At 38.9% G+C, this 26,740-nt stretch overlaps 1 protein-coding gene across 1 annotated transcript in view; it reads right to left on the reverse strand.

The window, feature by feature from the left end:
- RORB (RAR related orphan receptor B) overlaps positions 1 to 26,278 on the reverse strand; it is a 49,739-nt gene extending 23,461 nt beyond the window's left edge. Inside the window, exons 1-3 of the mRNA XM_060153201.1 lie at positions 26,108 to 26,278; positions 21,744 to 21,885; positions 13,073 to 13,474 (exon numbers count right to left, since the gene is read on the reverse strand). Of these exons, the coding sequence (XP_060009184.1) occupies positions 13,073 to 13,474; positions 21,744 to 21,885; positions 26,108 to 26,278 (715 nt within the window). The remainder of the gene's footprint in view (positions 1 to 13,072; positions 13,475 to 21,743; positions 21,886 to 26,107) is intronic.
- Positions 26,279 to 26,740: the final 462 nt, after the last annotated feature.

The following is a 26,740-nucleotide window of genomic DNA, read 5'->3' on the forward strand; positions in this document are numbered from 1 at the left end:
TCAGCCAATGTTGAGTTAGTAAAGATAATGCTGAAAATATCCATCCATCCATTCGTCCCCTCGTTTTCTGCTTTATTTGACAAAGGATTTTAGAAAGCTAAGACTGACCCTTTGTTTGATGATCTTAAAGCCTAAGCACTCATGATGGCTTTAACATTAAACATGGGCAATTATTTCCCATACCCTTGTGGTGAGAAGTAAAAGGCAAATCTCTTTTTGACATAAGACATATATCAATGAAAGCTAAGACACAGCCGCAGCAGTAGCAGGAGCGATCCTTCTCCACTTCCTTTCACGGGTCTGCAGTGCAAAGGTGAGCCACGTGCAAAAACCGGCTTTACCCTCTCAAGGCTCAGGCTGGAGGGGGGGGGGTGTCAATAAACCACACGGTAAAGCTAGACTTGGTCCCTTGGGAGCGAGGCCTGAAGGCTCATTCTGTCGATTAGAAAGATGCATGAACATCAGAGGAGATGGTCTGCTTGGACTGAGAGTCTGCAGTTGTGAAAAGGGGAGAAGGATTTAAAAAGAAGGGACAAAAGGGAGAGACAATGAATACAGTATGCAGAGTTCCTGCTGGGAGCCAAAGGCACTTTCAAGAGTCCTTGCCTGGAAAAATAGAAAAGGTAATAGTAAACGCTGTCATCTCTAGGGACCAACCACATGAGAAAGTCCAGACAAAAAGACTGAGGTAAAAGAGCAGGGGATCTGGAATCTTTCTGGGCAATCGCACACCCGTCATCCGTTTCCCTGATTTGGATTGCTGTTGCTTCTCAGAGCCCAGTTTCGGATCCTTTAACCAGCTTGGGCTGCAGAAAGCACATGTTGAAGAAGGAGTCAGCACGCGCTGTGCTGGGATAATGGGTGCAACAGAAATATGACTGAATAATGACTGAATGATGGGAGATTCTACCACCTTCAGAGGTGATGCCCATGGACTCTACACTCTCCTTTTCCTGAGACCAGGGATGAGGCTAGAGATTTCTTAAGTGGACCTGAAAATGCAGCTATTATCTTCTCAGTAGTTAAGATTCCGTATGTATCAGTGAGACAGAGCTTTGTCCATTTCACTAAGAGTATGTGGGCTGTTTGATAGTTAATAAAACAACAACAAGGAATGAGAAGAACACTTTTATATGCTCAGTCCAGTCATTCCTTTTCAGTCATGATGAGGGGAAATGTAAACACTGATGCTGGCAAGGGAAAACTGGGTGTGTAATTATAGGTTAAGAGTAAGTCCATGATCCTCATTTTCTATTTGTTAATTTCATGAAAAATATCCTGCTCTCACTTTGTCTTGCATCTCTTTTTTTCCCCATAAAATTGCTGTTTTATTTTTAGACTTTGACCCTTATACTATTCTTGAAGGAAGGCTTATTGGAGCCCAAGACTTATAACTAATTAATAGAATTTGTAACTTCATGTATTAAGTAACTTTATGAGATAGAAATGACAACATGTGATTCAAATGAAAGAATAATCCTAGAAATCTTTAAAATAATTGATATAGAGATATGTTTTTGGCATAGGTTGTGGTGATGGTTTCATGAGTGTATACTTATCTCCAAACCCATTAAGTTGTAGACATTAAATACAGACAGATTTTTGTATGTCGATTATATCTCAATAAAGAGGTTTAAAAAATAATTGATATAGGCAAATATACTTTATCATTTTTGATGAAAAATATTGAAAAATATTGTTAAAATTGTTACACTTCCCTAGAAGCTTTAGGGGTAGTCTTAAATCCACTTATGACAGGCAATAAGAAGAGAGAAATTAAATTTTTGAAGGGAAAACTAGAATAAAATTGATGGTAATTCTCAATAGTGTGTGCCAAAATTGTAGAACCCTGGGGCTGGAACTAACCTCCTTCCTTCATTTCCAAATGGACTGTATCTAAATAATTCCAGAAATTAGTTGGGTCTCCTGTCTCTCTCTGCAACTTTGGCTCCCTCCCCACACTGTGATTCATCAAATCATCACTGTGATCTGTGGAATAAATCAAAGAAGTAGGAAGGAAGTCCCTCCTTAAGGTATTTACAGGTGGTTGAGATGTGCATGATATGTGTAAATATTAATAATATTTTGTGTAAATTAGTTGTGTAAAAATAATATTTTGAAGTAATATTAAAGAAATAAATGAAAAATAAATTTTGTTAAGTATTAATTCATATAGAAAAGCAAAGTCTGGAAAGAAGTCATCTAAATTGCCTAGTACTATGTAGAAAAAAGGCTACATCTGCTTATTTTGGTGAAAAGTAAGTAAACTGACAAGTAAGGTGACAATTTCTTGTTTATAACTGTAATGTTATAAAATGTGGACCAGCTTGCAGCTACTAAAATAGCAAGTGACCTTCTGCAGCTCTGATTTCAACCACTCAGCGGGTTTTTTCCACCAAAGGGGCTTATTTTAGCTCTCACTAGACATTTCAGCAAATGGCGCTCTCCAAAGGCTACAGTGTCTCAGACACGGATTGCACGGGTGGTTTCATTAGAATCCCACATCCTGGGAGCGGGGAAAGTTGAGTATATCTTTAAAAACTGCTGCTTTCAGTGTTATTACCAAGAGCACCCGTGGCCCAACTGTATCAAGGCGAGAAAGCTGAGACTCAAAGCTATATATAGCACTAGAGGGGGCTGCATCTGAAGTCCCTAATTCTTTCTCCTCCCCCTCCTTTTTTTTTTTTTTCTTCATGAGAAAGGACGGTTTCTTCTTGGTGAACTATACCCCCTATTCATTTTCCTCCATAAGGGATTTTTTTTTTAAAACTTGGAAGTATTCTTCTTATAATACTATATCTCAGCCTCAATCAAAATGATTAATGAATTTTAAATTTATCACTTGCCTTAAGGATCTAGAGAACTGCTCAATTCTCTGTTTAGTTTATACTACTAGTGTGAAAGGGAAATTCTTAGGGGATTCGCTTTGAATTAATGGCAGGATATCTCTATGGACTTGCTCAAGGCAAGTTTTAAGTGCCTGCATTAGGTTTTCAGAATATCAAGATTCCTCAGAATCCACACTCTGAGGCAGTAACTCTAATATATTAGAACAATTGGTTTAAAGGTGAAACATTTAACCAAGTGTGCGTTTTGTCTTTTTGACAACACACTATCAGTTTTATACGTTTTTGGTCCTTAAATAGAACAAGTCTGCTGGTTAGTGTGTAACAGATGACTGTCAGAGAGGACAATGTTACTTTCGAGACCTTTCTGATTTTTCTAATCTCTATTTAGAGATGATGATTTTGGGGGCATAAATAGAATTGTGCTACCAGCATAAAAACATCAATATTTAAGCTTAAAACAGCCATCTATTAGTTATCCATAGCCTCAATAGGGAGGTAATATTTTCAGCATTTAAGTTCTTCAAATTTTTTAAAGAAGAATTTAGGGGCATAAATAACCCATAACTTATTTGTTGGCTCAGTTTCAATGTCCAACCACTCATTACTCTTTTACCAGTGAATTAGGAAAGCTTCTGATCTCCTTTTCAAACAAATTCTATTGCCAATTATTACATCAGAGAATGGCATAACTGAGTTTCACTTCATGTAGATCTGAACCAAAATGTTGTTAAAGTGCTTCAGAAAAATATATTAACAAAATATAAGATTGTTACTAACTATAAAAATGATGAAAATGTGATAAAACACAACTCAATAAAATATGAACACAGAGAAAAACAGTGAAAAAAATCAGATTAATACTACAAGTAATAATATCTGGGAAAGGACTGAATGAACAGATTAATAAATAAAATGGTTAAAATTTTATCAAATTTCAGGAAGTTCAGGTGAGAGTACTGTAATAGGAAGTAAGAAAACTGAAACTAAAGCAGAAAGAAAAACTGAAAGAAACCATAGGGCATTTGTATTTAAGCAGAGTATATCCAAAGGAAAAAACATCATACACAGCAAAACAAATTAACTACCTACGAGGGTGCCTTCTTAATAATTTAATAATGGAAAGCTGTCTTGGATCACAAGTGTTTTGTTTCATTGCAATACTGCATGTCTAGTTTTGGGGAAATTACAGTTGCCTTTCTTCAAACTAGCTAAGAAAATTAAGAATATAGTATAAAAACATTACCTTTTGAAGCTAACTTTCATAGTAAAAGACCTCCTTCACAGAACAATCAGAAAAGATCAACGTACATCAACGCCCTAGAATTGGTGAGTTTTAAGGAAAGCAGCTTGTAGGATGGAGGAAGCCAATATGACTCCATTGAGCCTTTTATTTCACGCCCTTTGGGAAGTCACTTAACATTTTAAAGTCTTAGTTTCTTTGGGTTTGATTTTCTATCCATAGAAAGATTTGGCAGCAGTGATATTTTCTAAGGGTTGTGTAAAAGCATGGCGACTTGAGTCTAAGGGGCTAAATAGGAATTTCTCTTTCTTTTGACTCACGAGGGAGAAGTCTTGCAGAGTTACAGAAGGTGGGAGTACAGCTCACAGTCTTAAAAGTACTTGAAGTGTCTTAGAACAAACAAAAACAAGATAATCTAGAGCCCATGAAAATATTTCCCTACTCTCTTTTAAAAAGTACACCTCCTTGGGCTTCCCTGGTGGCGCAGTGGTTGAGAGTCCGTCTGCCGATGCAGGGGACACGGGTTCGTGCCCCGGTTGGGGAAGATCCGACATGCCGCGGAGCGGCTGGGCCCGTGAGCCATGGCCGCCGAGCCTGCGCGTCCGGAGCCTGAGCGTCCGGAGCCTGTGCTCCGCAACGGGAGAGGCCACGACAGTGAGAGGCCCGTGTACCGCAAAAAATAAATAAATAAATAAAATAAAAATAAAAAGTACACCTCCACACATTACCCAAAGGACACTTAGCGGGTCACAGATGATGAAAACCTAATTACGGATATTGCTCACGGCCATCATTAGGACTGACCTTTACTATTTGGATTTTGTTGACATATGGATTGACCGTTAATTTAAACAGAAGCAATCCCTCCCCAACCTTACCCCCCTTTGGAAATGTAGCCAATATAATTCTGACCTTTAGGAAGAACTAATTCAGGAGAAATCTTTGGAGGCAATTTTTACATTTTCAAACATTTAGTCTAAATTTTTAAAAGTAATGATTGCTTAAATAATACATTTAATTGACTAATGCTTTAAAATAAGTGTTTTCTAAATAGTCTAGCACCAAATGTTCCTCGAGCAAACCTGTCTGAAAACCAAACAGCAGTTCCACAATAGTCTGCATAAATAGGGCTCAGATTTAAATAATAAATTTCTTCTCAGTAGTAAGGATATATCGTCATATATCCTTATCTATAGCTTACATCCTAAAATAAAATAAACAAAAAGTCTTGCCAGCTAGAAACATTTCCAACAGGTTTCCCCACATCTGTAAATATCACAGAAATAAATCCTGTACTGGTTGGCAGAGAGAGCCTGTTAAGTTGGTTGTATACCATGGTAATGAAAACCAAAGTGTATCAAGTTCCATCAACCTGGCCATCAATTGACATTTCTGTGTCCCATAGCCTATGTGGCATTTTAACCCCACCCAGCTCTTCCCAAAATAGGTGCTTGAAAATGTGGCTAAAGCAGTACCTATTCACCCCAGGCAGGGGAAAAGTGATTCAGAGCTATTTCTAAGAGTTAAGTGTCAAGCTTGCAATGCGGGAAATACTAGTCAACAGTGGGGGCTGTTTCAGAGATTGTCTTATAAGCATAAACATTCCTTCCTTCAATAAGTCATAGGTAGAACCTCATGAAATCTCCTTCCCTCTTCCTTACTGCAGAATATTTCATATCTACTATGGCTTTTGAAACTGAGTGCATAAATTGGAATTGGTTTTCCAATAGCTTCCCAATAGCTTTTTTTTTTTTTTTTTGGTTGGTGGATTTTAGAATCTTCTTAGGAAGTTCTGAATTCTGAGTCAAAAATTAATCCCAAACTAGTATCTCCAGGGGAAGTCTACTGAGGAAGATCAGTTTTGCATAATTTCAACTCAAAATAGAAAAGGTGATTTAAAAGATTTACCTAATCCAGTGAATGCTAGCACATAAGGAAAGCTGTACTGACAGAGGTACAAGTATATAGTGGTTAATCTGCATACAGGTACTATAAATAGATACGCAGGTTTATAAGTACTTCAGCTGAGCATATATGTGTGTATTACTTATAGTGTAAATCATGTTTATATATGTTTAGAGCCTTGCTGGTCACAAAGTACTTTTGTATACATTATGCCATTTATTCCAGTTGTGGAGAATCATTGCACTGAGCATGACAGTAGAGTACCTACAACATATTACTAGGTGAGTTAAGACATCTTTTTCAGGTTGTTAAAGGATATCTAGCAAGATACAGATTTGAATGACTCTAGGGAAGAACTATAGTGTCCTCTGTCCCAGGATGCTCCAGAGTAATTCATGGCCATGGACTAGTTAATACTATAGTTGTGACCATGGTAAAGATCTTTTTTTTTTTGAGATAGAAGACAGGATTCTGGAAATAAGCAGCCTCTTGGGATGTAGTCTATGGAAAGCAGAGAACAAGGTAGTATGAAAATTTCAGAGGAGTCAGGTAAATCCCTCTCAAGTGACCAAGGTGATGTGGGTAGGCCTGGGGCTCAGTCAAGACCATATCTTTATTGTTTTGTCCCCCTTTTTCTTTCAAGAGGGGTTTGGGGAGGTGGTCAGGTTGAAGTGGGCCAGAGAGGACAGGTCGATTTGCCCTGAAGTATCCATACAGCGGCTCACTCTTTACTTTGTACATGAACTAGGGATGGTTTGAGATTGGCCACCAGCCTCTCATTGATCAGCTCCTGGCTGTCCTTGATGTTCATTTTTTTTTTTTTTTAGGAGTGTGGATGAAGAGAAGAGGCTGGTGCACACTTCTGATGTGACTGTGGTTATTAACTTTATAGTTGACAGGGTCATTCCACCCCATGGAAATTCCCGAGTGTGGTCCTACTCCTTGAGACAGCTGTTTCGGCATTGGTCAGGATTGCCTAGTTGCCTGTAAGTCCCCTCCCCTCCTCTCCACTACCCCACCCTTCTCCTTGGGAAGTGGCTGGAACAAAGGGAATATTTGTGCACATGGCCAAAGCTCCCACCAGGAGTTGGGAGAACCATAATCCTTCAAAGTCACTGAGCCCATCTGCCTTATTTTTCAGATGAAGAGACAGAGCTCCAGAAAGCTGAACTAATTTTGAACAAGTTCACGTGGCTAGTATGTGAACTAGCCATCAGGAGTCCCAATGTCAATGTCCCTTCCCTAAACTGCCTGCATAGGACCTGTGTTTGGGTGAAGGTGACAGGAGTGTCAGATGACAATGGAAGTTCACAAGATGTCTTCCCTCAAGGCAAGAAAGAAAGAACTAAGACACTGGATTTTCATGTCCCTTACTGCCTGAATGCTTTGTCTCATTAGTTTAGTCTACTTTCGTTCATTTTAATGACTTACTAGGTACTTGCTCCTAAATTGAATGCCTACCTGTATTTGATAAAGGTGCCACCAGAGGACATAGGAAGTACACAGCTGGAGTTAAATTCTATTCTCTGTACCATTTCTGAATGAGTAGTTGAATATGCTTAATAGGTTTAGGCAGTTGTAAAATATTTACCTGTAAAAGCCTATATCATTGAAGCTGCTGTCTTATGACCATAGCACCTGCTTGGGGTTCTTAAAAAATAACAACTGAAATACCATCAACTTTTACAGAATTTCCCCCAATAAAACATCACTAGAAATACCTTCTATGTGTCCATGTAGCCTTGATGAAAAAAATAGTACATTACAGGGATTAGATCACCTTTAGGCCAATCCCTTTTTGTAATCTCCTCTATTAATACTCAGCTTCTGTAATAGATGAATTTGCTAAAAAAAAAAAAGAGGTTTATTTCTATTTTTGATGTTTAAAATTCCAGGCTCCATAAATAGACCACAAAAGGAATATGAAAGTAAATCTACATTGAAGATTACACAGGAGGGATCAATGAATTCATTGATTTCATTGTCTTTATCTGGAGAGAAAATTACTGAACAGCAAACTCAGATAATGTTTGTAAAAGGCAATCTATCCCCTTAGCACTGAAACTAATTTGATGGATTTTTTCCCTGTTTTTAAAAGCATGTTGTTTGGCTGTTTGAATTGTCTTGTTGTCTGGTACCTCATGGATACACTGTCAATCATCTTTGAGCTTAAATAAGCTTTCATTAAGAGTATTAGTCCTGCAGAATCCTCCAACCCATCTGAGGGCTATAGTGGGGGAGCAAAAACACGACCGTCCATTTTCTCTCTCTGCTTGTTTGCCAGTCTTCCTATAGCCAGCTTCCTTTCCCTGCCACCAACCACTGCAAAATTTTATTTGCAAAGATATAACACCTCCACCATGCCAGCTTGAAGTAAAATTCCTGCTAAACCCAGTTAAACCTGATGCCTAAATATTAATTTGCAGCTTACTTTTGCCCTTCTCTTATTTTATGGTGTTTTGTCCTATGGGATTTTGAGAAACCCAAGCATATTATTCTGGAAATGTTTCATGCTTTCCTCCTTGCTTACCCACATTTTCTTTTCAAGTCCCAAGACTATGGGAATAAAACATTCCTGAAAAGAGCTGTGGCACAGAGTAAGCAATACCCCCCATCTTCTTCACCTGCAGGAGAGTTTGTGGTATCGTCATGCTCGGGATTTAGAATACATGGCGTTGAACTGCAGTTATTTATTTTCATGCCTGCCTCCTAGACGGTGAGGACAGGAACCGTGTTCTCCTTGCCTTGAGTGCCTGGCACACACTACCAAACGTAAAATAGCCAGCTAGTGGGAAGCAGCCGCATAGCACAGGGAGATCAGCTCGGTGCTTTGTGACCACCTAGAGGGGTGGGATAGGGACAGTGGGAGGGAGACGCAAGAGGGAGGAGATATGGGGATATATGTATACGTAAAGCTGATTCACTTTGTTACAAAGCAGAAACTAACACACCATTGTAAAGCAATTATACTCCAATAAACATGTTAAAAAAAAAAAAGAATATGTTTTTGAAAGAATGCCTGGAAGTGTAGAGTAGTAGAATGAGCTACGTAAGAACTTAAGCTTTACCACATAACTAACTCTGTGCCTGGGAAAGTCACTCACTCTTTCTGACCCTTAATTTCTTCATCTGTGCAATGGGATGATTTCTTCCCTTCCCACCTGAAGGCACTGGTAGGAGGCTTAAATTGGCTAATGTGCATGAAGGCATTTTTCTGTTTCTGTCTATCCATAAGGTATTATTATTAGGGTTCCTGAACCTAGAAGTCTGTAGTTCCTTTGGTGCACTTTTAGAAAGACAATGGTTTTTCAGGAGGAATATTCCTGACTCATAACACTCAACTAATTGACTTTTCGGGATCTGCATGCTGTTGCTAGTATTGTTTTACGGTTCTTAAACATGCATTTTTGTTAAAATTTCAAAACTGTAAGACTGTATTCTGTATGGGCTAATCCAAAAACTGTGTTTTTTTGGTTTTTTTAATCTGCTTTTACAATGGCCCAATCAGAATCATGATCTGGTTGTACAATTTCATTGTTCTCTCAGAAACGAGAGGAAGCAGATCAGTACTTCTAGCAGCCAAGAGTGATGTTAAAAAAATCTCTCGTGTGATATAGCCTCAATTCACGCAGTCAGAATGTGGCTAAAATCACATTTTCTTTTTTAAAAGGTTTTATATTTTATTTTTTGGTCACACAGTGTGGCTTGCGGGATCTTAGTTCCCTGACCAGGGATTGAACCTGGGCTCTGGCAGAGAAAGCACCAAGTGCTAACCACTGACTACCAGGGAATTCCCCACATTTTCTATATTTGTCAGCACAGGCTTCTTTCTATGACAACTTGTCACCAGCCAGATTAGTATAGATCCTTGTTAATCAACTCAAGTCAAAATGTCAGCGTGCACCCTCTGTAAGCTCCTTTGTAGCGCCCAGTAGGACGTCAGGTAGGCAGCAAACACCAAGCAAGTCTTCTTGTGGGAATGCCATTAACTTGGGAGGGGCTCCCTGTGTTTGATGGGAAGAAACATCGTTAAAATAGTTTTTAACTATTTTAACTAATATAGTTTTGATGTTACTTTGACCTGGGTTCACATGCTTACTTTGCTTTTAACAAGTTTTGTAACTTCTGAGCCTCAATGTAAAATGGATATACGAATAATTACATAACAGGCATAATAGGGTTGTTATAAGAGTTGAATATTGCTAGGCACCATTAGGGGCTCAATAACAGGTAATTAGGTAATGACCAAGAATGTTATTAAGTAATAATGAGATTAATACCATTATAATATCAATTATATTGATAAAAATAATAATGATGAGGCTTATGCATGACAGAAGCTGTTCTAAGAATTTTCAAATATTAACTCATTTAATCCACACACACAGGTAGGGATTATTATTATCTCAGGTTTACAACTGAGACTCAGGTTGGGTAAACTGCCTGAGGGAAAAGGAACAATGAGGTTTTGAACTCAGGCAGTCCGACTCCAGAACCAAAGTTCTTAACTGCTGTACTACACCACTGATGCCCTCCTGCCCAATTAGACTGTTATGGATTCAGTGCTTTAGTGAAATGAGTGGCAGTTTTTTGGATCGTGCAGGAAAGCATAGTGCATCACATTGTTGCGGCTCTTGTAAGTACCTCCATTCGACACTCGAAGGAGTTTGTGTCCACTAGATGGCATTGCCATTTTAACGAAATGGGAACCAAGGCAATACTTAGGCTTAGGAGCCTGCTAAATTTGAGAGCACTAGGAAAACAACCTAATTGCATCCCTAAAAGTCTGATGGAAGAAATCTCCAAAATTTAAGGCAGATCTAGAGATCTCTAAAGACTAATAGTATCTTGAAATAAGTAAGAAAAATAAATGCTAGTTCATTTTGGGGTCACTGTCTGTGTAGAAAATCTGGATGAATTTGGAGTTTCTCTAGTTCATAGAGGAATAGACTCAAGGCCAGGAGGAGAATGACCTGGGTAGGGTTACTTGAACTTCATGTTTCTGGCTGTAGTTTTCTTTCTGTAATACCTCCTACTGATTCTAAATCACAAAGAAATTGTGATTTCTGCATTCTTAGAAGTCTTTCCTTTTTGGGTATGGATCAGATCATCCAACAATTGTTTTTGTTTCAGTATGTTTTAAACATGTGTTCCCAATCAATAGCAAACTCAGGAACTTAGATACTAAGTAGGATAAAAGCAAAAAATGGTGCCTATTTCCTTTTCCTTTTAACATGTCCCTTTGGAAAGACCTAGTGACTCCACTTAAACAGATTGTCCCCTATTGATTGACAATGCAGTTTGTGAATATTAAGCCCATAGCAAGTAGCAGGATAATGGATAAGCACAAGGACTCCAGAATCAGACAGCCTGGAATGGAAGTTGCCTCTATCATTTAGTAACCAAAGGACCCTGGGCAGGTCATGAGACATCTCTGAGCCTCTGTTTCCACATCTGTAAAATGGGAGTAATAGTCTTACTTATCATATAAGATGCTTGTGAAAATTAAATGTGTGTGAAGTGCCTGTGACACAGTCACAGGTTAAGGAGAGCAACATAATGAATATTTTTGTTATTAGAGCTGATGTGTAGTTTTCTACGTCTCTCAGTTGTGGATGTCGTCACAGGTGCTATGTCAACCACTTCTTTACTCCCTGCCACAGGCTGAATTGCTAAGAGAGAAAAATAGCGTTTCAGGTTTTATAACTGTGTCACGTCACTTCTTCCTCAACCAGATGGTAGAAGTAGCCAAGATACATATGGCGTGTCCTTCGTTATGTGTTCACATCAACTTTATTTAAAACACTCGTAGGCTTTAGGCTCCTACTCACAGTTTAGACAGAGAAGGTGATTGAACACGTGGTGGGCAAGTGAGAACAGCTCAGAGTTACTGAGCACTTGCGGAGTGCCAAACATGGCTCTGTTTTACAAGTATTGACTCATTTAATTCTTACAACAACGGTGTGATCTGTGAGCTAACGTTTTATGAGAAAAAAAAAAAAAACACCAAAAAACAGGATGAGCAAACCAGGATTGAGAGACTTGCTTCAGCTCAAATAACAGGCGACGGATCCAGGATTTGAATTCAGGTAGCCTGGTGCGTAACCACTCTTTTCTGCCACCTCTCAGGGCAAGATGGCAGTCTCAAAGACTCCCGAGCTCCACGCTGCTTTCCCTGTGCACTGAGTACTGCGTGAAGCCTGCTGTAGCCACTGCCTGCGAGCTCCTCCGGGCTACTGTTAACATACAGCTCTGTTACCCAGGAGGGTAATGCGTTAAACCTACATCCATATTTTTATGGCAATTAGTTAATAAAATCAACTGATTAGACGGTTAACAGACTCCTAAGCTTAACAGGGTAAAACTAAGCGGCGACAGGTCAGAAGAGAGAGTGCACTCTTGAAGACCACTCCTTAAAGAAGGATGTTGCAGAAGCAGGAGGGTCTGCAACCGATGCAACCGTGCCTGGGACTTGCCCTGCTCAGAGGGGCTTATTTGTTGCCCTTCTGTAATATTCCAGACTACACTTATTTTACTGCCAGTAATTCAGACTCTATTCCCACGTAGAATTCTTGAATTCAGATTTACAAGAGGCTTAGAGGTCTTCTGGTCTACCCCTCTGCCTTTACACAGAAGGAAACTGAGGTTTGTCCCCAGTTATCTTAGATGGAGAGTTGGAGCCCTGTTCATTCAGTTACTACATACTGCTTCTATATCCCTTAGCTATTTCACTTTTAATAGCATCACTTTGAACACTTGCTGAAATTTTCTTGTTTATACCAATAACATTTTTCCTTCAGTGATGAACCCAAATTCAACAGATAGCATCTGTTCCTTACAGATCGCATCTTTCTATTCATGACTTTTTTCCTTCTTCCTTTGCTTGAAATAAACTTGTATGGGCCATGGGAACAGTGACAGTTATTAGACTATATTTTAAAATCCATTAGTTTCCTCACTAGAAGCCATAAATGCAAGTAATTCAACTTAGACCTAAGAAAATGATCTTACTAAACAGGACCAAGGCGATTTCAAAGTAGAATTTCCAAAAATGAGCCGGAAGGAGATTTCCACTTACCGATTTCAGTCATGGTTATCCCTGGTGCTAACTGCCCGTTGTTGAAAGAACTATAGGTAAACAAGTTGGGTACGGATGTGAGGTCATAGATAGGTTCTTGCTTTATCTGTTTGATTCCAGTCACGTCAAGTCCTGACTGATCAGGGGACGGCTGGCCGGAATCCACGTTGTAATAACCCTCGGACTTGGGCAGGTCCATGACGTGTCCGTTGGCGTAAGTGCCACTGGCCTCATTGCTCAGGTTGCTGAGGCCATTGCTGATGCTGCTGCTGTACACCCTGGCGAGGGCTTCCGCCTCCCCACTCTGCTGCTGCCGCTGCTCCTGCAGCCGCTGCTGGTGCTTCTGCACCTCAGCATACAGGCTGTCCCTCTGCTTCTTGGACATCCTCCCAAACTTCACAGCTGGGTGGGAGACAAAAGCAGAAAACAGCACTTGAGGTTCTCATTCGCATTAACCACCTTAAGTCCAAGGGCTCATGGATGGCTGTCCCCTCAACATAAAATGCACCAAGTCCCAGTACCACAGCCCAAGAGTCCATTCGCTTGCACTCCACATTTGATAAAAGGTTATACTCACGGGTGTCTGTACTGGTTTATGTGCATAGTGAGAACTAAATCTAAGCTAGGAAGAAAGGTACAAACTTATAGATGTATTTCTCATTGACACGAAGTTAGAAGGCATATTTCCTCATTCTTTCTTACTTGCAGGGAAAAAAAAAGAATTCACAAAAACCCAAAACTACCACATAGTACCTATTCAAATGTAGACCAACACTCATTATTAGCTTCCCTCCTGAGCATTACGGTTTCTAGATTGCCAGATAGGACCCTATTATTTCACTATTTTCTAAATAGCACGTTGGGTAAGACCAAGGATGTGAAGCAGGGTGAGAAACACAATTTCAAGGAAACCACATCATTTACCTTCGATTGGATTTGGGGATCAAATGAAAACAATCTTTGGAAAATAGCAATTTCGTGAATACGATACCCAGCAAGTGAGACAACAGTAACCCTTCCTTTCTTATTCTACCGTCCCCAAGTTTTATACTGCCCCCCTCTTCTGGAAAAATCCTTAACCATCCTGAGGAAGAAGGAGAAAGAGGCTCTGTCAGTGGTCATAGAGTAGTACAAAGATGCTTTGATCTGAATTCATTGTTTCTTATAGAGCTTAACCTCCTGAACTGTTGTGGATCGAGACATTTTTCCTCACATGCTGTCAACTCCCGTTTAAGGCTGTGAACGTCCGGAGTCGAGGGGCCACCTTATCTGAATCATCAAGCATGATGCCGTTCGGCTCATGTTAATGGTAGGGACTATGGTAAACTTAGAGGTTCCCTTTTGAGATTCTGCTTTCTTTTCTTTTGTGACACTGTTCCCATCACCGGCTGGTGGTGGGAGCTCAGAGAATGTGGGAAGAAGAGAATGGAGAGTAGAAATAGGTCCAATTTCTGGATTCAGTCAGTAGAGTTGATGAGAATAACTTCTGAGAATGACTAAATGGTGAAGTGCTTAAGAACTCTCCAGCACCAAGGGCCCACAGAAGAGATTCTTGTTGTGAAACAGCTGCCATTTTACCCCCCGATATTCCTCCAATATTTATTTTCTCTTTCCAGTGGTTATAGAGCTACCAAAGTTTATCTGAGCATAGGCTGTTCAGAATGGAGACCACATTTCCCAACCTCCCTCACTGCCAGATGTGTCTCTGTGATGAAGTTCTGGATAACAGGGAGTAAATGGAAGCGCTGCATACAGGTGTGTGTCCTGAGGCTCGCCATTCTCCTTTCTGCCTGCTGGATTGTCGATGTGAGGGATGGATTTAGAGCAGCCCAAACTCTTCCTATCTCCTTAATCTTGAAAAACCTGTGTTCTGGTTTTCTGACACTGCCTAAGTAGGAAAACCAAGTGGCGATTATCCACTAATTTTTCTGAATAAAGACAAGTAATCGGGTTAATCCAGACCAAACTCCCCATGCCACCTCAGCTGTCATTTTTATAGGTATTTTTTAAAATGATTTTGTTCATTTCTTTTTTTTTCTATTTTTTTAACATCTTTATTGGAGTATAATTGCTTTACAATGGTGTGTCAGTTTCTGCTTTATAATAAAGCGAAGCAGCTATACATATACATATATACCCATATCTCTTCCCTCTTGCGTCTCCCTCCCACTGTCCCTATCCCACCCCTCTAGGTGGACACAAAGCACCGAGCTGATCTCCCTGTGCTATGTGGCTATGGATAAAGAAGATGTGGCACATATATAGAATGGAATATAACTCAGCTATAAAAAGAAATGAAATTGAGTTATTTGTAGTGAGGTGGATGGACCTAGAGTCTGTCATACAGAGTGAAGTAAGTCAGAAAGAGAAAAACAAATACCTATGCTAACACATATGTATGGAATTTATAGGGTTTTGAATCATTGTGTTTAACTTTGTAGAGACAGGGCATTAAATTCTGTTTCTCAGAGACAAATATATTTGCTTCCTAACTGCAGTGGTATTTTCAGCTTGTCCATGGACAGAATTCTGTAGTTGCTTTTAGAGAAAGCTTTCTATCTTTATCATTCCAAATAATTTACTCTATATCATTCTCTAGGGGGAAAAAAACCCTTTTAGTATACGAAAAAACTAAATCATGGTAAGTTTTGATTCAGAAAAAACTTTTTCCCCCCAAGAAATGTCACATGCTTCTCCATTCGCTCACCCCCTTTGCATTCCTGTAGATTTGGAACAGCTCTTTGTGACAGAGATAGAGAGGTGAATCCAAAATTTATGTCTACTGCTGTAGGTTAAGATTTTTGTTTTGGCTGGAGTAGACCTACTTTCTGCCTTACTTTAGTAGAATAGTTTTGCATTTATTCATTTAAAATTTATAGGGAGAAAAAATTAAGAACGAGGAACTCTTCTGACATGGAGACAAAAATGTAGTGGCTCTTTTTAAACCTTTTTCCAAACCTAAACCTTGCTTTAGATTTCTATACACTTTAGGTGAAATACACATTGTAGCAGGTTGACTGCGTTAGTAACCCTGATGCTTCTTGCCTATTTGCCTGCTCTACCCCATGTAAACTTGCAGTGCCCTTTCATTCTGTGCCGGCATCCTGCTCCATCCCCTTGACTCAGGGTCATGTGATCTGCTCTGCAGCAATGGGATATTGACATATGTGACACAAACAGAGGCTTAAAAAGTGCTTGTGTGATTGAGTGCCCCACCATGAAAAGGACATGCCTACACTAGTTTGCTGAAGGATAAGATATGTGAAACAGAGCAGAACCATCTCAGGCAAGGCCAACTACAAACAGGAGAGCTGTAGAATTGACCTGTAGCTGACAGCAGATACAGAAACGAGCCCAGTCAAGACCCTATACTGAACAATTTTAGGTTCAGAATTCTGCTGTTAACCATAAGACCTCACAATCAAAGCTAACAGTGTCAAATAAGTATGCTGCCAAGCTCTTTGCCCTGTAAACACCCGAAAACCCACTCAATGGTGAATAGTTAGGCCTCTTCCAAAAAAAATTGACTTATCAAGTCACTGAGCAATTTAAATATTTTCAAAGAAAAAACTTAAAGTTCCACAGCATTTTGGAATTATCAGGCTTCATCCTAAATCAAGGACTTTGCTGACAATGGCTATAATACTATTTTAGAATCAATTTTCCATTCATTTCAGAAACACTGATGAGCCAGTGTTTCAGTTTTATGCCCCTTCCTGTAATAAAAGTGGTGACATATTTGGGAAAAAAAATTATAGTACTTGGCAAAATAAAGCTACTGAACTTTCCTGATATAAAAATAATTTCTTGTCACTATTTGTAAATACATTTATTGTATTCATGGGCCTATGTTTTCAATTTCATTTAATTTAATTTGTTTATTATACAGCAGGTTCTTATTACTTATCTATTTTACACACGTTAGTGTATACATGTCAATCCCAATCTCCCAGTTCATCCCAGCCCCCACCCCCGCTTTCCCCCCTTGGTGTCCACACGTTTGTTCTCTACATCTGTGTCTCTATTTCTACCTTGCAAACCGGTTCATCTGTACCATTTTTCTAGATTCCACATATATGCGTTAATATGTGATATTCGTTTTTCTCTTTCTGACTTAACTTCATTCTGTATGACAGTCTCTAGGTCCATCCACGTCTCTACAAATGACTTCATGGGCCTATTTTAACAAAGGCTATATTACTATTATATTTTCAAGTATTTGCATTCTTCTTACCACTACCCATTAATCAGAATGGCACATAGTTTACGTGTTTGACCCTCTCAAACTTGAATTATTCTGTTAATGAGATTCACTTGAGTACGGAGACAGCCTCTTGTTAAACTGCTAGCTCTCAAAGAAACTAGCACAATTTGTATACATTGCAAGTGCTTTATAAATATTCAGTGATGATAGTATTTGCTCATGATATGCTCTTAACCCTCATTTTGATCCCACACTAGCAAAGAACCATTTTACGCAAAAGTATTGGAAATCGTTTCATATCTATATGAATTGTGGGATTCTAAATGGAATGGAAGTTTTTGGAGTAACTATACAGCAAAGATGATGCTTCTTCAAAGATTTCTGCTTCCTACCACATGACAACTAGACACATGTTTTTGGTATCAAGAGGAACCCCGTTGTAGAACTATCATCTATGACTTTCCATAGTCCTTTTGGAAATTATTTTATCTTACTATCTTTGGCTGTGAAATGCTTTATGTTTATATCTCACTACTTATCAAGGAAACTAGTCTTAATTTAACTTTAAAATTTCAAGGCTATGCCTTTTTATAGTGCTTTAAGATTTATAGAAAAAAATCGGATTCAGTCTACCCAACCCTATTCATAATTTTAAAACATTCTCTCTCTTCCCCTTCACTTCTCCAACAGAACTTCCTGTGATTATGGAATGTTCCCTGCACTTTCCAATATGGTAGCCACAAGGCACATGTGGCTTTGAGCACTTGAAATATAGCTAGTGTGACTGAAGAACTAAATTTTAAATTTTATTGAATTGTAATAAATCTAAACTTAAATTTAAATAGCAACATGTGGATACCACACTGGACCATGACATTCTGGATAACAAGAAGCTAAATCTGTGACACCTGCCCGTGTAGGGCAGCTTCCATTTTTTCATAGAGGCATGTCACTTAGGAGGACACACACTTCATTATTGCAAGGTGAGTATAATGCTTTTTCTTTGGGGTGCAATATCTTCCTATTGATGCCAAAATATTTTCTGGTTTTTTTTTTTTGGTAGTGCTAATACACCTGACACTGAAGATTCCGGCAACTAACATTTGTGAAGGGTCCAGTTAAAAAAAGAAATAAATACAATGGTGGAGAAGATTCAGTGCACATATGTATGCCGTCACTTCACACACACGTATACTTGTAATACCTTCACCTTTTTATACACATAAACACATGTGTATGTATTCCAAGTGGATTTGACTTTTGATTCTTTGCCAATGCTAAATTCGAACAAATTTGTTACTGCTGAGTTTGTTGTCTACTCATATATCTCCCATGACTAATACGCCACTATAGAAGCTGAAATTCAGGACAGAATGAAAGTCCAGCGGAGCCAACAGTTATATCAAGTCATCTACTAGCAGTCATATTGTTTTAGTGACCAGATATGGTGAAGTAAATATTCTTGGAGCCAGGCATAACTGACAGAAAACAAATGCAAATATTAAAATGAAGATGCTACTTTATGTCTGAGGGAAGCTGGGTGGTGTATATATAGAAGTTAGGTGTGAGGGCATCTTACCTTGGCTACTGGTACTACTGCTAAAGCACTTTGAAAATATCTGCTTCATCAGTAGAAGGTAGGTATAATAAATTAGTGGCAGGACACATACTACCTCTTATTCTTGAGCCCTTACTAGACATAGCTAATTAACCATAACCTCAGGGCTTCATAATCCTTTGATACCACATACTAGGCATTACTTATCAATAGGAGATAAAACCTGTTTAGCTTCCCAGGTATTAGTGTGACTTATTTAGTTTAAAGTACCCTATATATTCAAGGCTTATAACAAACTTCCTCTATATAAAGAGTAAAGAAGAATTTGTTTTCCCATAGACAGAATCATGTTTTTCTTCTGTTGAAGCCTCTTCTCCTCATTCCCAGCCACTACTATCACTCCCGAGCATTGCTCCTTGCCATTAATCTGACACAAGCCATGCTTAGGAGGCATTTTGAAAGATGTCCCTGGAAGCCTCAAGATTGTCTCTGGACCTAAAATTAAGATGGATCATTATCCTTAATCCTCAGCATCCTTAGATACTATCTTGCTTTTTCTTGCACAGAAGTTTATGCTGTAGTAAATTTTTTCCCCCTTGAGAATAGACTGTGGCTCTATCCATAAACCATCCCCACGTCCCCACCCCCGCCCCGACAATATATTTCTTTTATGTCATGAGATTCAGACAACCTCTTAGATTTTGTGGGCTGACGTCACAGAATCTGCCTTGGACCATATGCCCATCCCTTGCTCATGATTCTGTTCACCAGCACAGACCCACGTGATCTCTCTTTCCAAATAGATACTTCCTTTTATTGTAGGAAGAAGCAACAAAGGCAAATACTCAATGGCTTAGTCTCTCTGTAGAATTATTAATGAAACTTTTCAGATACTGTCGATTATTATGCTGCCTCCATATTACAGAAATGAAGTGCAAAATTATCAACTCGAATTCCCACAGAATTTCACTAAAGAAATTCTGAAAACCATTTAATCTCCACCCTCCAATTTCTTCACTTTAGTTATGTGCAAGTACACAGGGCTACAAATTTACCCTACGAGTAAATATATGTGATTAGCAAATCTAGAAAAACAAACAAACAAAATCAGCTAATACATAGAAAAGTTTTGGAAACCTACATCTTGTAGCTTTAGAAGCTATCTATAAACTGGAAGGCTCAACGTCAGATTCTTTTTATTTTGGGGGTTAAATATATCTCATTGGTATACTTTTGTGCAAGACAAGTATATGTGGGTTGGAAATTAGAGAAATGGTAAACAGAAATTCAAGATGCAACTATCTGGAGAATGCAAGCTAAGAAGTAAACAGTGTATATGTTTAGATACCATCTATGCAGAGCTAAATTTATCCAAATGACTAAAAGGCCCGCATTTAATTCAATAACTCATAAAATCCCTTTATACCAAGAGATAGTGCATGCCAATTATCTATATTTCTTTAAAATCTAGAAGTATTTCTTTTTTTTTTTTTCTTTTTCTTTTTTGGTCCACACTGCCTTGAACTTCATTCCAGGGAGTGTGACCAGAGACACAGAATCCACAGTGATTCACGTAAAGAGAATGAGTATCAGGGGCTTTGTCTGTGTCTCAGGCTCTAGGTAAAAGAGAATTCCATGATTCATTCAACAAACACTTAGGTGTCTGCTTTTAACCAGACCCTGAGGGGACAGTGGGAACAAGACAGAAACGGCCCCAGGACACAGGGCTGCTCATAACCCAGTACAGGAGTGCTAAGGCCAACGTCAGTGGGGAAAGAATCCGTTTAGGTGAAAACTTAAAAATGGACACAAAGCTAAATGAAATTCTTTGTGTGAGTTTATTTGTCCTCTTTCATTAATCTAAGAAGTTCAGTTGGGGTGCCAAGCCACCCATTTGGATTGGGCGTGAGGTGGAGTACACACTTGAGTCTATTCTGAAAAGGACACCATCTACAGAACCCTTCTAAGACGTGGAGCTCTGCTACAGCCTTTCTGATCTTCATCATGCCTCTGAATAGTCCACATCCACTAATGGAGCTTCTGGGCTTCCTACAGAAGCAAGGTCTGTTCCTTAGCATCTCCACCTACCAAGCAACCTGTGCACCAGTCAGACTTACCCAGTGACCAAGTGGTCCAGGTCTGCCTGGGACTTTCCAGTTGTAGCTCAGAAAATCTCACATCCCAGGAAGTCTCTCATTCACAGGCAAACTTGGACAAGTGGTCACCTTTAGATCTAGGACCATGTGGCTTTCATCTAACCTAGTTAGCACAGGTTGCTCCATGAGCTACAGAAAAGTCTTTCCTTTCTTCCTATGTTATAGGCAATACTATATATTTATTTGCTCTTACTTTTCCTCTTAATACACTGCCAGCATGTGGTTTTCTTTTCTTCTTATCCCTTTGTCTAGAATTCTTCCAGCAGCTTAAACAGACTCCAGCAAAGCATCCATTTGATGCATCCGTAAGATTCAAGCCATTTCTGTTTAATCATGTCACTGCCCTAGAGTGACATATACGTGTTAGCCAGTATATTATTTATACTTTCTGGCTCTGAAATTGTTTTTAATGGAAAATTCTTTTTCAGTTATCCAGCCTTGTAATTAAATAATTTTGAATGAAAAAAAGAAAAGCATACATTTGAAAGCCTTCTTTTTTCTTTTACATCTTTACTGGAGTATAATTGCTTTACAATGTTGTGTTAGTTTCTGCTTTATAACAAAGTGAATCAGCTATACGTATACATATATCCTCATATCTCCTCCCTCTTGCATCTCCCTCCCACCCTCCTTATCCCACCCCTCTAGGTGGTCACAAAGCACTGAGCTGATCTCCCCATGCTATGCGGCTGCTTCCCACTAGCTCTCTATTTTGAAAGCCTTTAAGTAAGAAGTAGGAAGGCGATGCCTTACCATCTCTCGACATTCCTAGGGCAAGACACTTCTGCAGTCGGCAGTGTTGGCAACGGTTTCTGTTGGTTCTGTCAATTAAACAGTTTCTCTGCCTCGGGCAGGAGTAAGAGGCATTGTTCTGCTGGCTCCTTCTAAAGAATCCCTAGAGGGAGAAAGAGAATGGGAGGGAGATAAATTTATAAGAAGCGACCATTAACAGAGATGATAGCTACATTTTCTACAGTGAACGTCGTTAACTGAGTTCGCTTTTTAAAATTCTTTGGCTACCTCTCCTTGGACTGCTTACAGATGTTTCTACTGGGGAAAATTTGGACTCTCTGCAGAGATATGAAGGTATCATTCATTCATTCATTCAATCAATGTGTACTAAAGACATCTGTGATGTTCTATGCAAAGTAAAATAGAATAGAGTTCCTGCCCCCAGAGAGCAGTGGGAAGGGAGTGGCAGAGGAGAGTGTCACGTATGACAAAACTTCATGGGGACAATAACACAGGAGTGTGTCAAGTGCTGTGGGAGTGAGAAACTCTGGGTACTGAGTAGTGTGGGTTCCATATGCGCCACTATCTTCCTAGTTTCGAAGATGCATTTTTATCCATTTGGAAATTTTTGTATTTGGCCAGAATGTATCTGGAAGGTTGTTTTTCTAAGCAGTGATGTACCTTAGAGTCAACCACATCTTTGAATAAAGGAAATATGGTATAAAAACTGCTCAGTAGAAAACAGACAATAAGTAAAAGCTGAATGAATGCTCTCTGCTTGGCCTCAGGCTGTAGCGATCTAGGAGGTCTTCATGCAAGTACGGTTAGGTCCTTCTGGTACAAAATGAACTGCCTTGGACCATACATCACCCTTATAAATAAACCCACAGCTGAGTCGATTATTTTTTTAATTCTTTGGATACCGCCCACCTTAGTTCTCTTACCAAAAATCCTACTGGGGTAAATAAACATTTTCTCCAGAGATATGAAAGTATCCTTCACCCATTCATTCACCTATTTAATTAGTTTCCCTCATCACTCCTTGTCCTTGAATTACAATACAGCAAAAGCGCAAAGTGCTACAAACAAAGCAGTGATCTACAAATAGATTTACCAAGAGAAATTTTAGGAAAAGATATCCTGTACTATCATCTCTTGGAAGGAGGAAGCCTAGAAAAGGTCCAGGATGGTCACGCAATGCCCATCTCGCTGAGAGGCCTGGAAGAGGTCACTTGACTTCTGTCAAACAGTTTCCTCAACTATCAGTGGGAGGATAGTGCAGGGCTGGGACTAGGGTGAGACGGGTGAGGCAATCACATTGGTCACACATTTAAGGGTTGCCAAAAGATGTGGTACTCAGGATAAACATTTTAACACTGATTTTACATGTTACAAATCAACATTAATGCAAACTCCCCAAAAGTTTACATAAAAACAGAATTAAAATTATCAATTTTCCTTTTGCCTCAGGCTTCCATATGGCTTGGCAAGGCACTGTAACAGAGAGCTTGGCCAACCTTATGAAAAGCCTCAGAAAGGGATGAGTGGCCAAGTACCTCCTTAGAGAGGAGTGCCAATTGGTTTTGTGGCTGTAATCCTCAAGCCATTCAACAACAAGAGCTAGTTTTGCCCCCACAGATCCATGTGTATTATTTATTTAATGAACCAGTGGTGGCAAAATAAGATATCCAATTGGCCAGTTTGTATGAACTCATGGAGCCCTTAAACAAGAGATCCCATCTAAGCCCCCAGAGGTTGAAATTATGTACTTCATATACTGTGAAAGCTGTCAGAAGGCATAACCTCAGCTCATCGGTCTTGATTGAAGATGACTTGGAATTTACATTTTACAAGAGAATTGTGTGGTTTTTACCTATGGATACTCTTAAGTGCCACTTAGCAAAGGAGTTGACAGAAGAGACTTTTTTGAAGTCACAGCTACAGCCCTAATTTAAGGCCAATTTGACATTAATTGTGAGACATTTCTTGCTTATCTGTTGCTCATTACTGCAAATGAGGTTTCTGGCATGAAGAAGAGATTTCGTTTTAAATTTTTATTGGATGAAAAGGAACTTGAATAAGTGCACAAGCGGAAATGATGTTATTTAAAATGGGTGGTTTATGTTGATCTGAAAACAGTATTATGAAAATTCAGAGGTTGATACTAAATGTGCTGACATTGATATCTTAGTCTGAGCAGAATTTCTTGAGTTTGCTATTTGGAGAAAAATGTAGCATATTTACAAATGTGGGTTTTTTCCATGAAATAAAAAGAAGTTGTGTGGTGTACAGTATCATTTTGACTAAAACCTCAGAATATGCTTCAAAATGACAGCATAAGTTCTTTGATCCTGGATTGCTTCTTTAAATAGAAAAGATGACAGGAGCCTAAATACTCGTTCTTGACTATTGACCTGTTGGAATATATTTGTTCAGTAGTTAAATCTTTTTTGGAAATCACTGCTTAAAATGTTTAGTTCCTTAACATGACCATAGCCTCATATTTTGAAAACAGACATTTTCTAAATACGGCTTTATCCAATGAAACACAAAACATTTCCACTTTGACACTGAGCTACAAAACATTTTTTCATGGGTACTGTGTAAACTAGACCAGAGCTCTTAAAATTGCATAATAAACCAACATGGTGGAAGTGATTTCACTGGAGAGGTGTCTGATTCCAAAATTATTAGTATTTAGGGGAATTCCCTGATGGTCCAGTTGTTAAGACTCTGTGTTTCCACTGCAGGGGGCATGGGTTCAATCCCTGGTTGGGGGAATAAATCCTGCACGCCACGTGGCATGGCCAAAAAAATAAAAAATGAGTTAAGAAAAAGAAAACAAAATTATTAGTGTTTATGAAGAAAACTGTTTGTCTATCTGCCCAGAGGAAGTAATAACTTATTCTAGAAGGGTAAAAAATTGCTGATTCGTAATTTTGCTTTAACATGTCTTGTGGTAAGTTGAAAAAATTGCATTAAGGTGAATAACATGCAATTCTTAATTATAGGTCTGCAGAAGAACAGAATACAAGGCACATCTCATGATGTTCAAAGACGGGTTACTGCTAATCACCTCTAAAGCCAGTCAGTATGTTGATGGGTTAGGACATTTCATGTTATTCTGCCCCCTCTGCATCCCTCCTCTACTTTATTCTCATTTAGTCCTTTTTCTTTTCTTCCCTCCAGTTTCAATTCCAGGAATCATAATTTTTGAGACTATTATGAAGACACTGCCAATTTTTCACATAGCATGACTATCTGAGTTACAGTACGTTTTGTTTCATTTATATCTGAATGTCTTATAAGATTAAAGTTGGTTCTTAGAATTTTTGATTGTGCCGCATCTCCTTCAGTTTACTGACCTTAAATTAATGATTCACTTTGTTTGCATCTTTGATCAAAAATATAATTGCTTTTGCCAATAACTTTGCCAGTCTATCACTTTCCCCTCCTGGACTATGTCTGCATTTCATTTGTTCTGGTTACATACTGCCCTTTAAAATTGCAGAACTGTTTTCATTTCCCCCTTGATATTTAGTCTCTCACCCTTTCTTTCCTTCTAAGGATTAAATTTAAACATTTACTCTTAAGTTTCAAATTTCTCTTATTTCAGATTAAGTCTATGTTAACTGCTATTCCTCCAGCTTTGTGTTTTAAAAATCAACTTGCTCATAGGAATTAGTTTGTCTTTGGAAGAATTGGTTGGATTTGTTGTGGAGGAGAACACTAGACTGAGAATGAAAAACAGAGAAAGAAACATGCTTTTGGCCATGTTCTTTCACTAACTAGATTAGTGACATTGGCCATATGACATAATCTCGTTTAGACCTCAGGATCTCATTGATGAAGTTGGGGCAGATGATTGTTAACTGATCAGAGATTATCTGCTCCACTTTTAACATTCCATGCTTCCAGTTTTCTTTTATTTTTCTGGAACATGAGAATAAAGGATGGTCACATGCATATTGCAACTGCTATCTCGACGGCTTTCTCAAGCAAATAAATAAATACATGGCCATTAGCTTATAATCTTTATTTTAACCTTTCATATTGATATAAATGTGATGGAGTTTACTGGACACAAAACTGTTAAAACAGTAAATCAGTATTTATAGCTCTGTAAATGTGAATAATTGAAGCTTTTAAATGTTAATCCATTTTTAAGCACCTGCTGATGAGTTAGACAATGGCAAAAACGTAAAAGGCCAAAGAACAGAAAATCAACCCACCCACCCACCAAGCAAGAATTCCTGGGTGTCAGCAGCAGGCACAAGAATCCTTTAGCAGGCCTTTCAAAAGGTGTCACCTCTTGCACTGTGAAGTACACAGATGCCTGAGGCAAACGCGGATGCTGTTGGCAGTACTGAGTTAAAGTCCCATACCTTGCAGCCTTCACACGTGATGACTCCGTAGTGGATCCCAGAGGATTTATCGCCACAAATTTTGCATGGTATCACTTCAATTTGTGCTGAAAGGGGAAAACAGACATTTTTGAGCTTACGGAGTTGTTTTCTTTTCGCCCTCCGATCTCCCTTCCCACCTCTCCCCGCCATGGCTCAGTGTTTGAAGACACTAGGATGGGGGTGGGGCTGTGAGATCACCCACTTCTATTTGAACGGCCCCCAGCTGCTTCTTCTAAGTAAAGGGCATCCATTTACCATTGTTTGTTTTATTTTCCTCAAACTAAAAAATATACCCAGGGACCAGAAGCTTTCTAAACTTTGGCTTTCACTGTTTTCTCCTTTTTTTGAACTTGACCTTCATGTAGTGTGACTTAAAAATCCCTTGAACCTGTGGCTTTGGTTTCCTTATTTTGCACTTCAAACATTAAGTCACTGAGAATGATCACATTGCCTTATTTCAATATTATTTTACATAAGTAAATAAGGGAAACTGGAAGGGGTGGAGGTGACTTTATACATTAAGTGGTTGGATGATTACTTGTGAAAATGGCAATGATGAATCAGTTCAATATTTATTAAGCATCTATATATCCACTAAAATAATAAAGGTTG

The sequence above is a fragment of the Lagenorhynchus albirostris genome, chromosome 7 (assembly GCF_949774975.1).
Source record: "Lagenorhynchus albirostris chromosome 7, mLagAlb1.1, whole genome shotgun sequence".
Lineage (NCBI taxonomy): Eukaryota > Metazoa > Chordata > Mammalia > Artiodactyla > Delphinidae > Lagenorhynchus > Lagenorhynchus albirostris.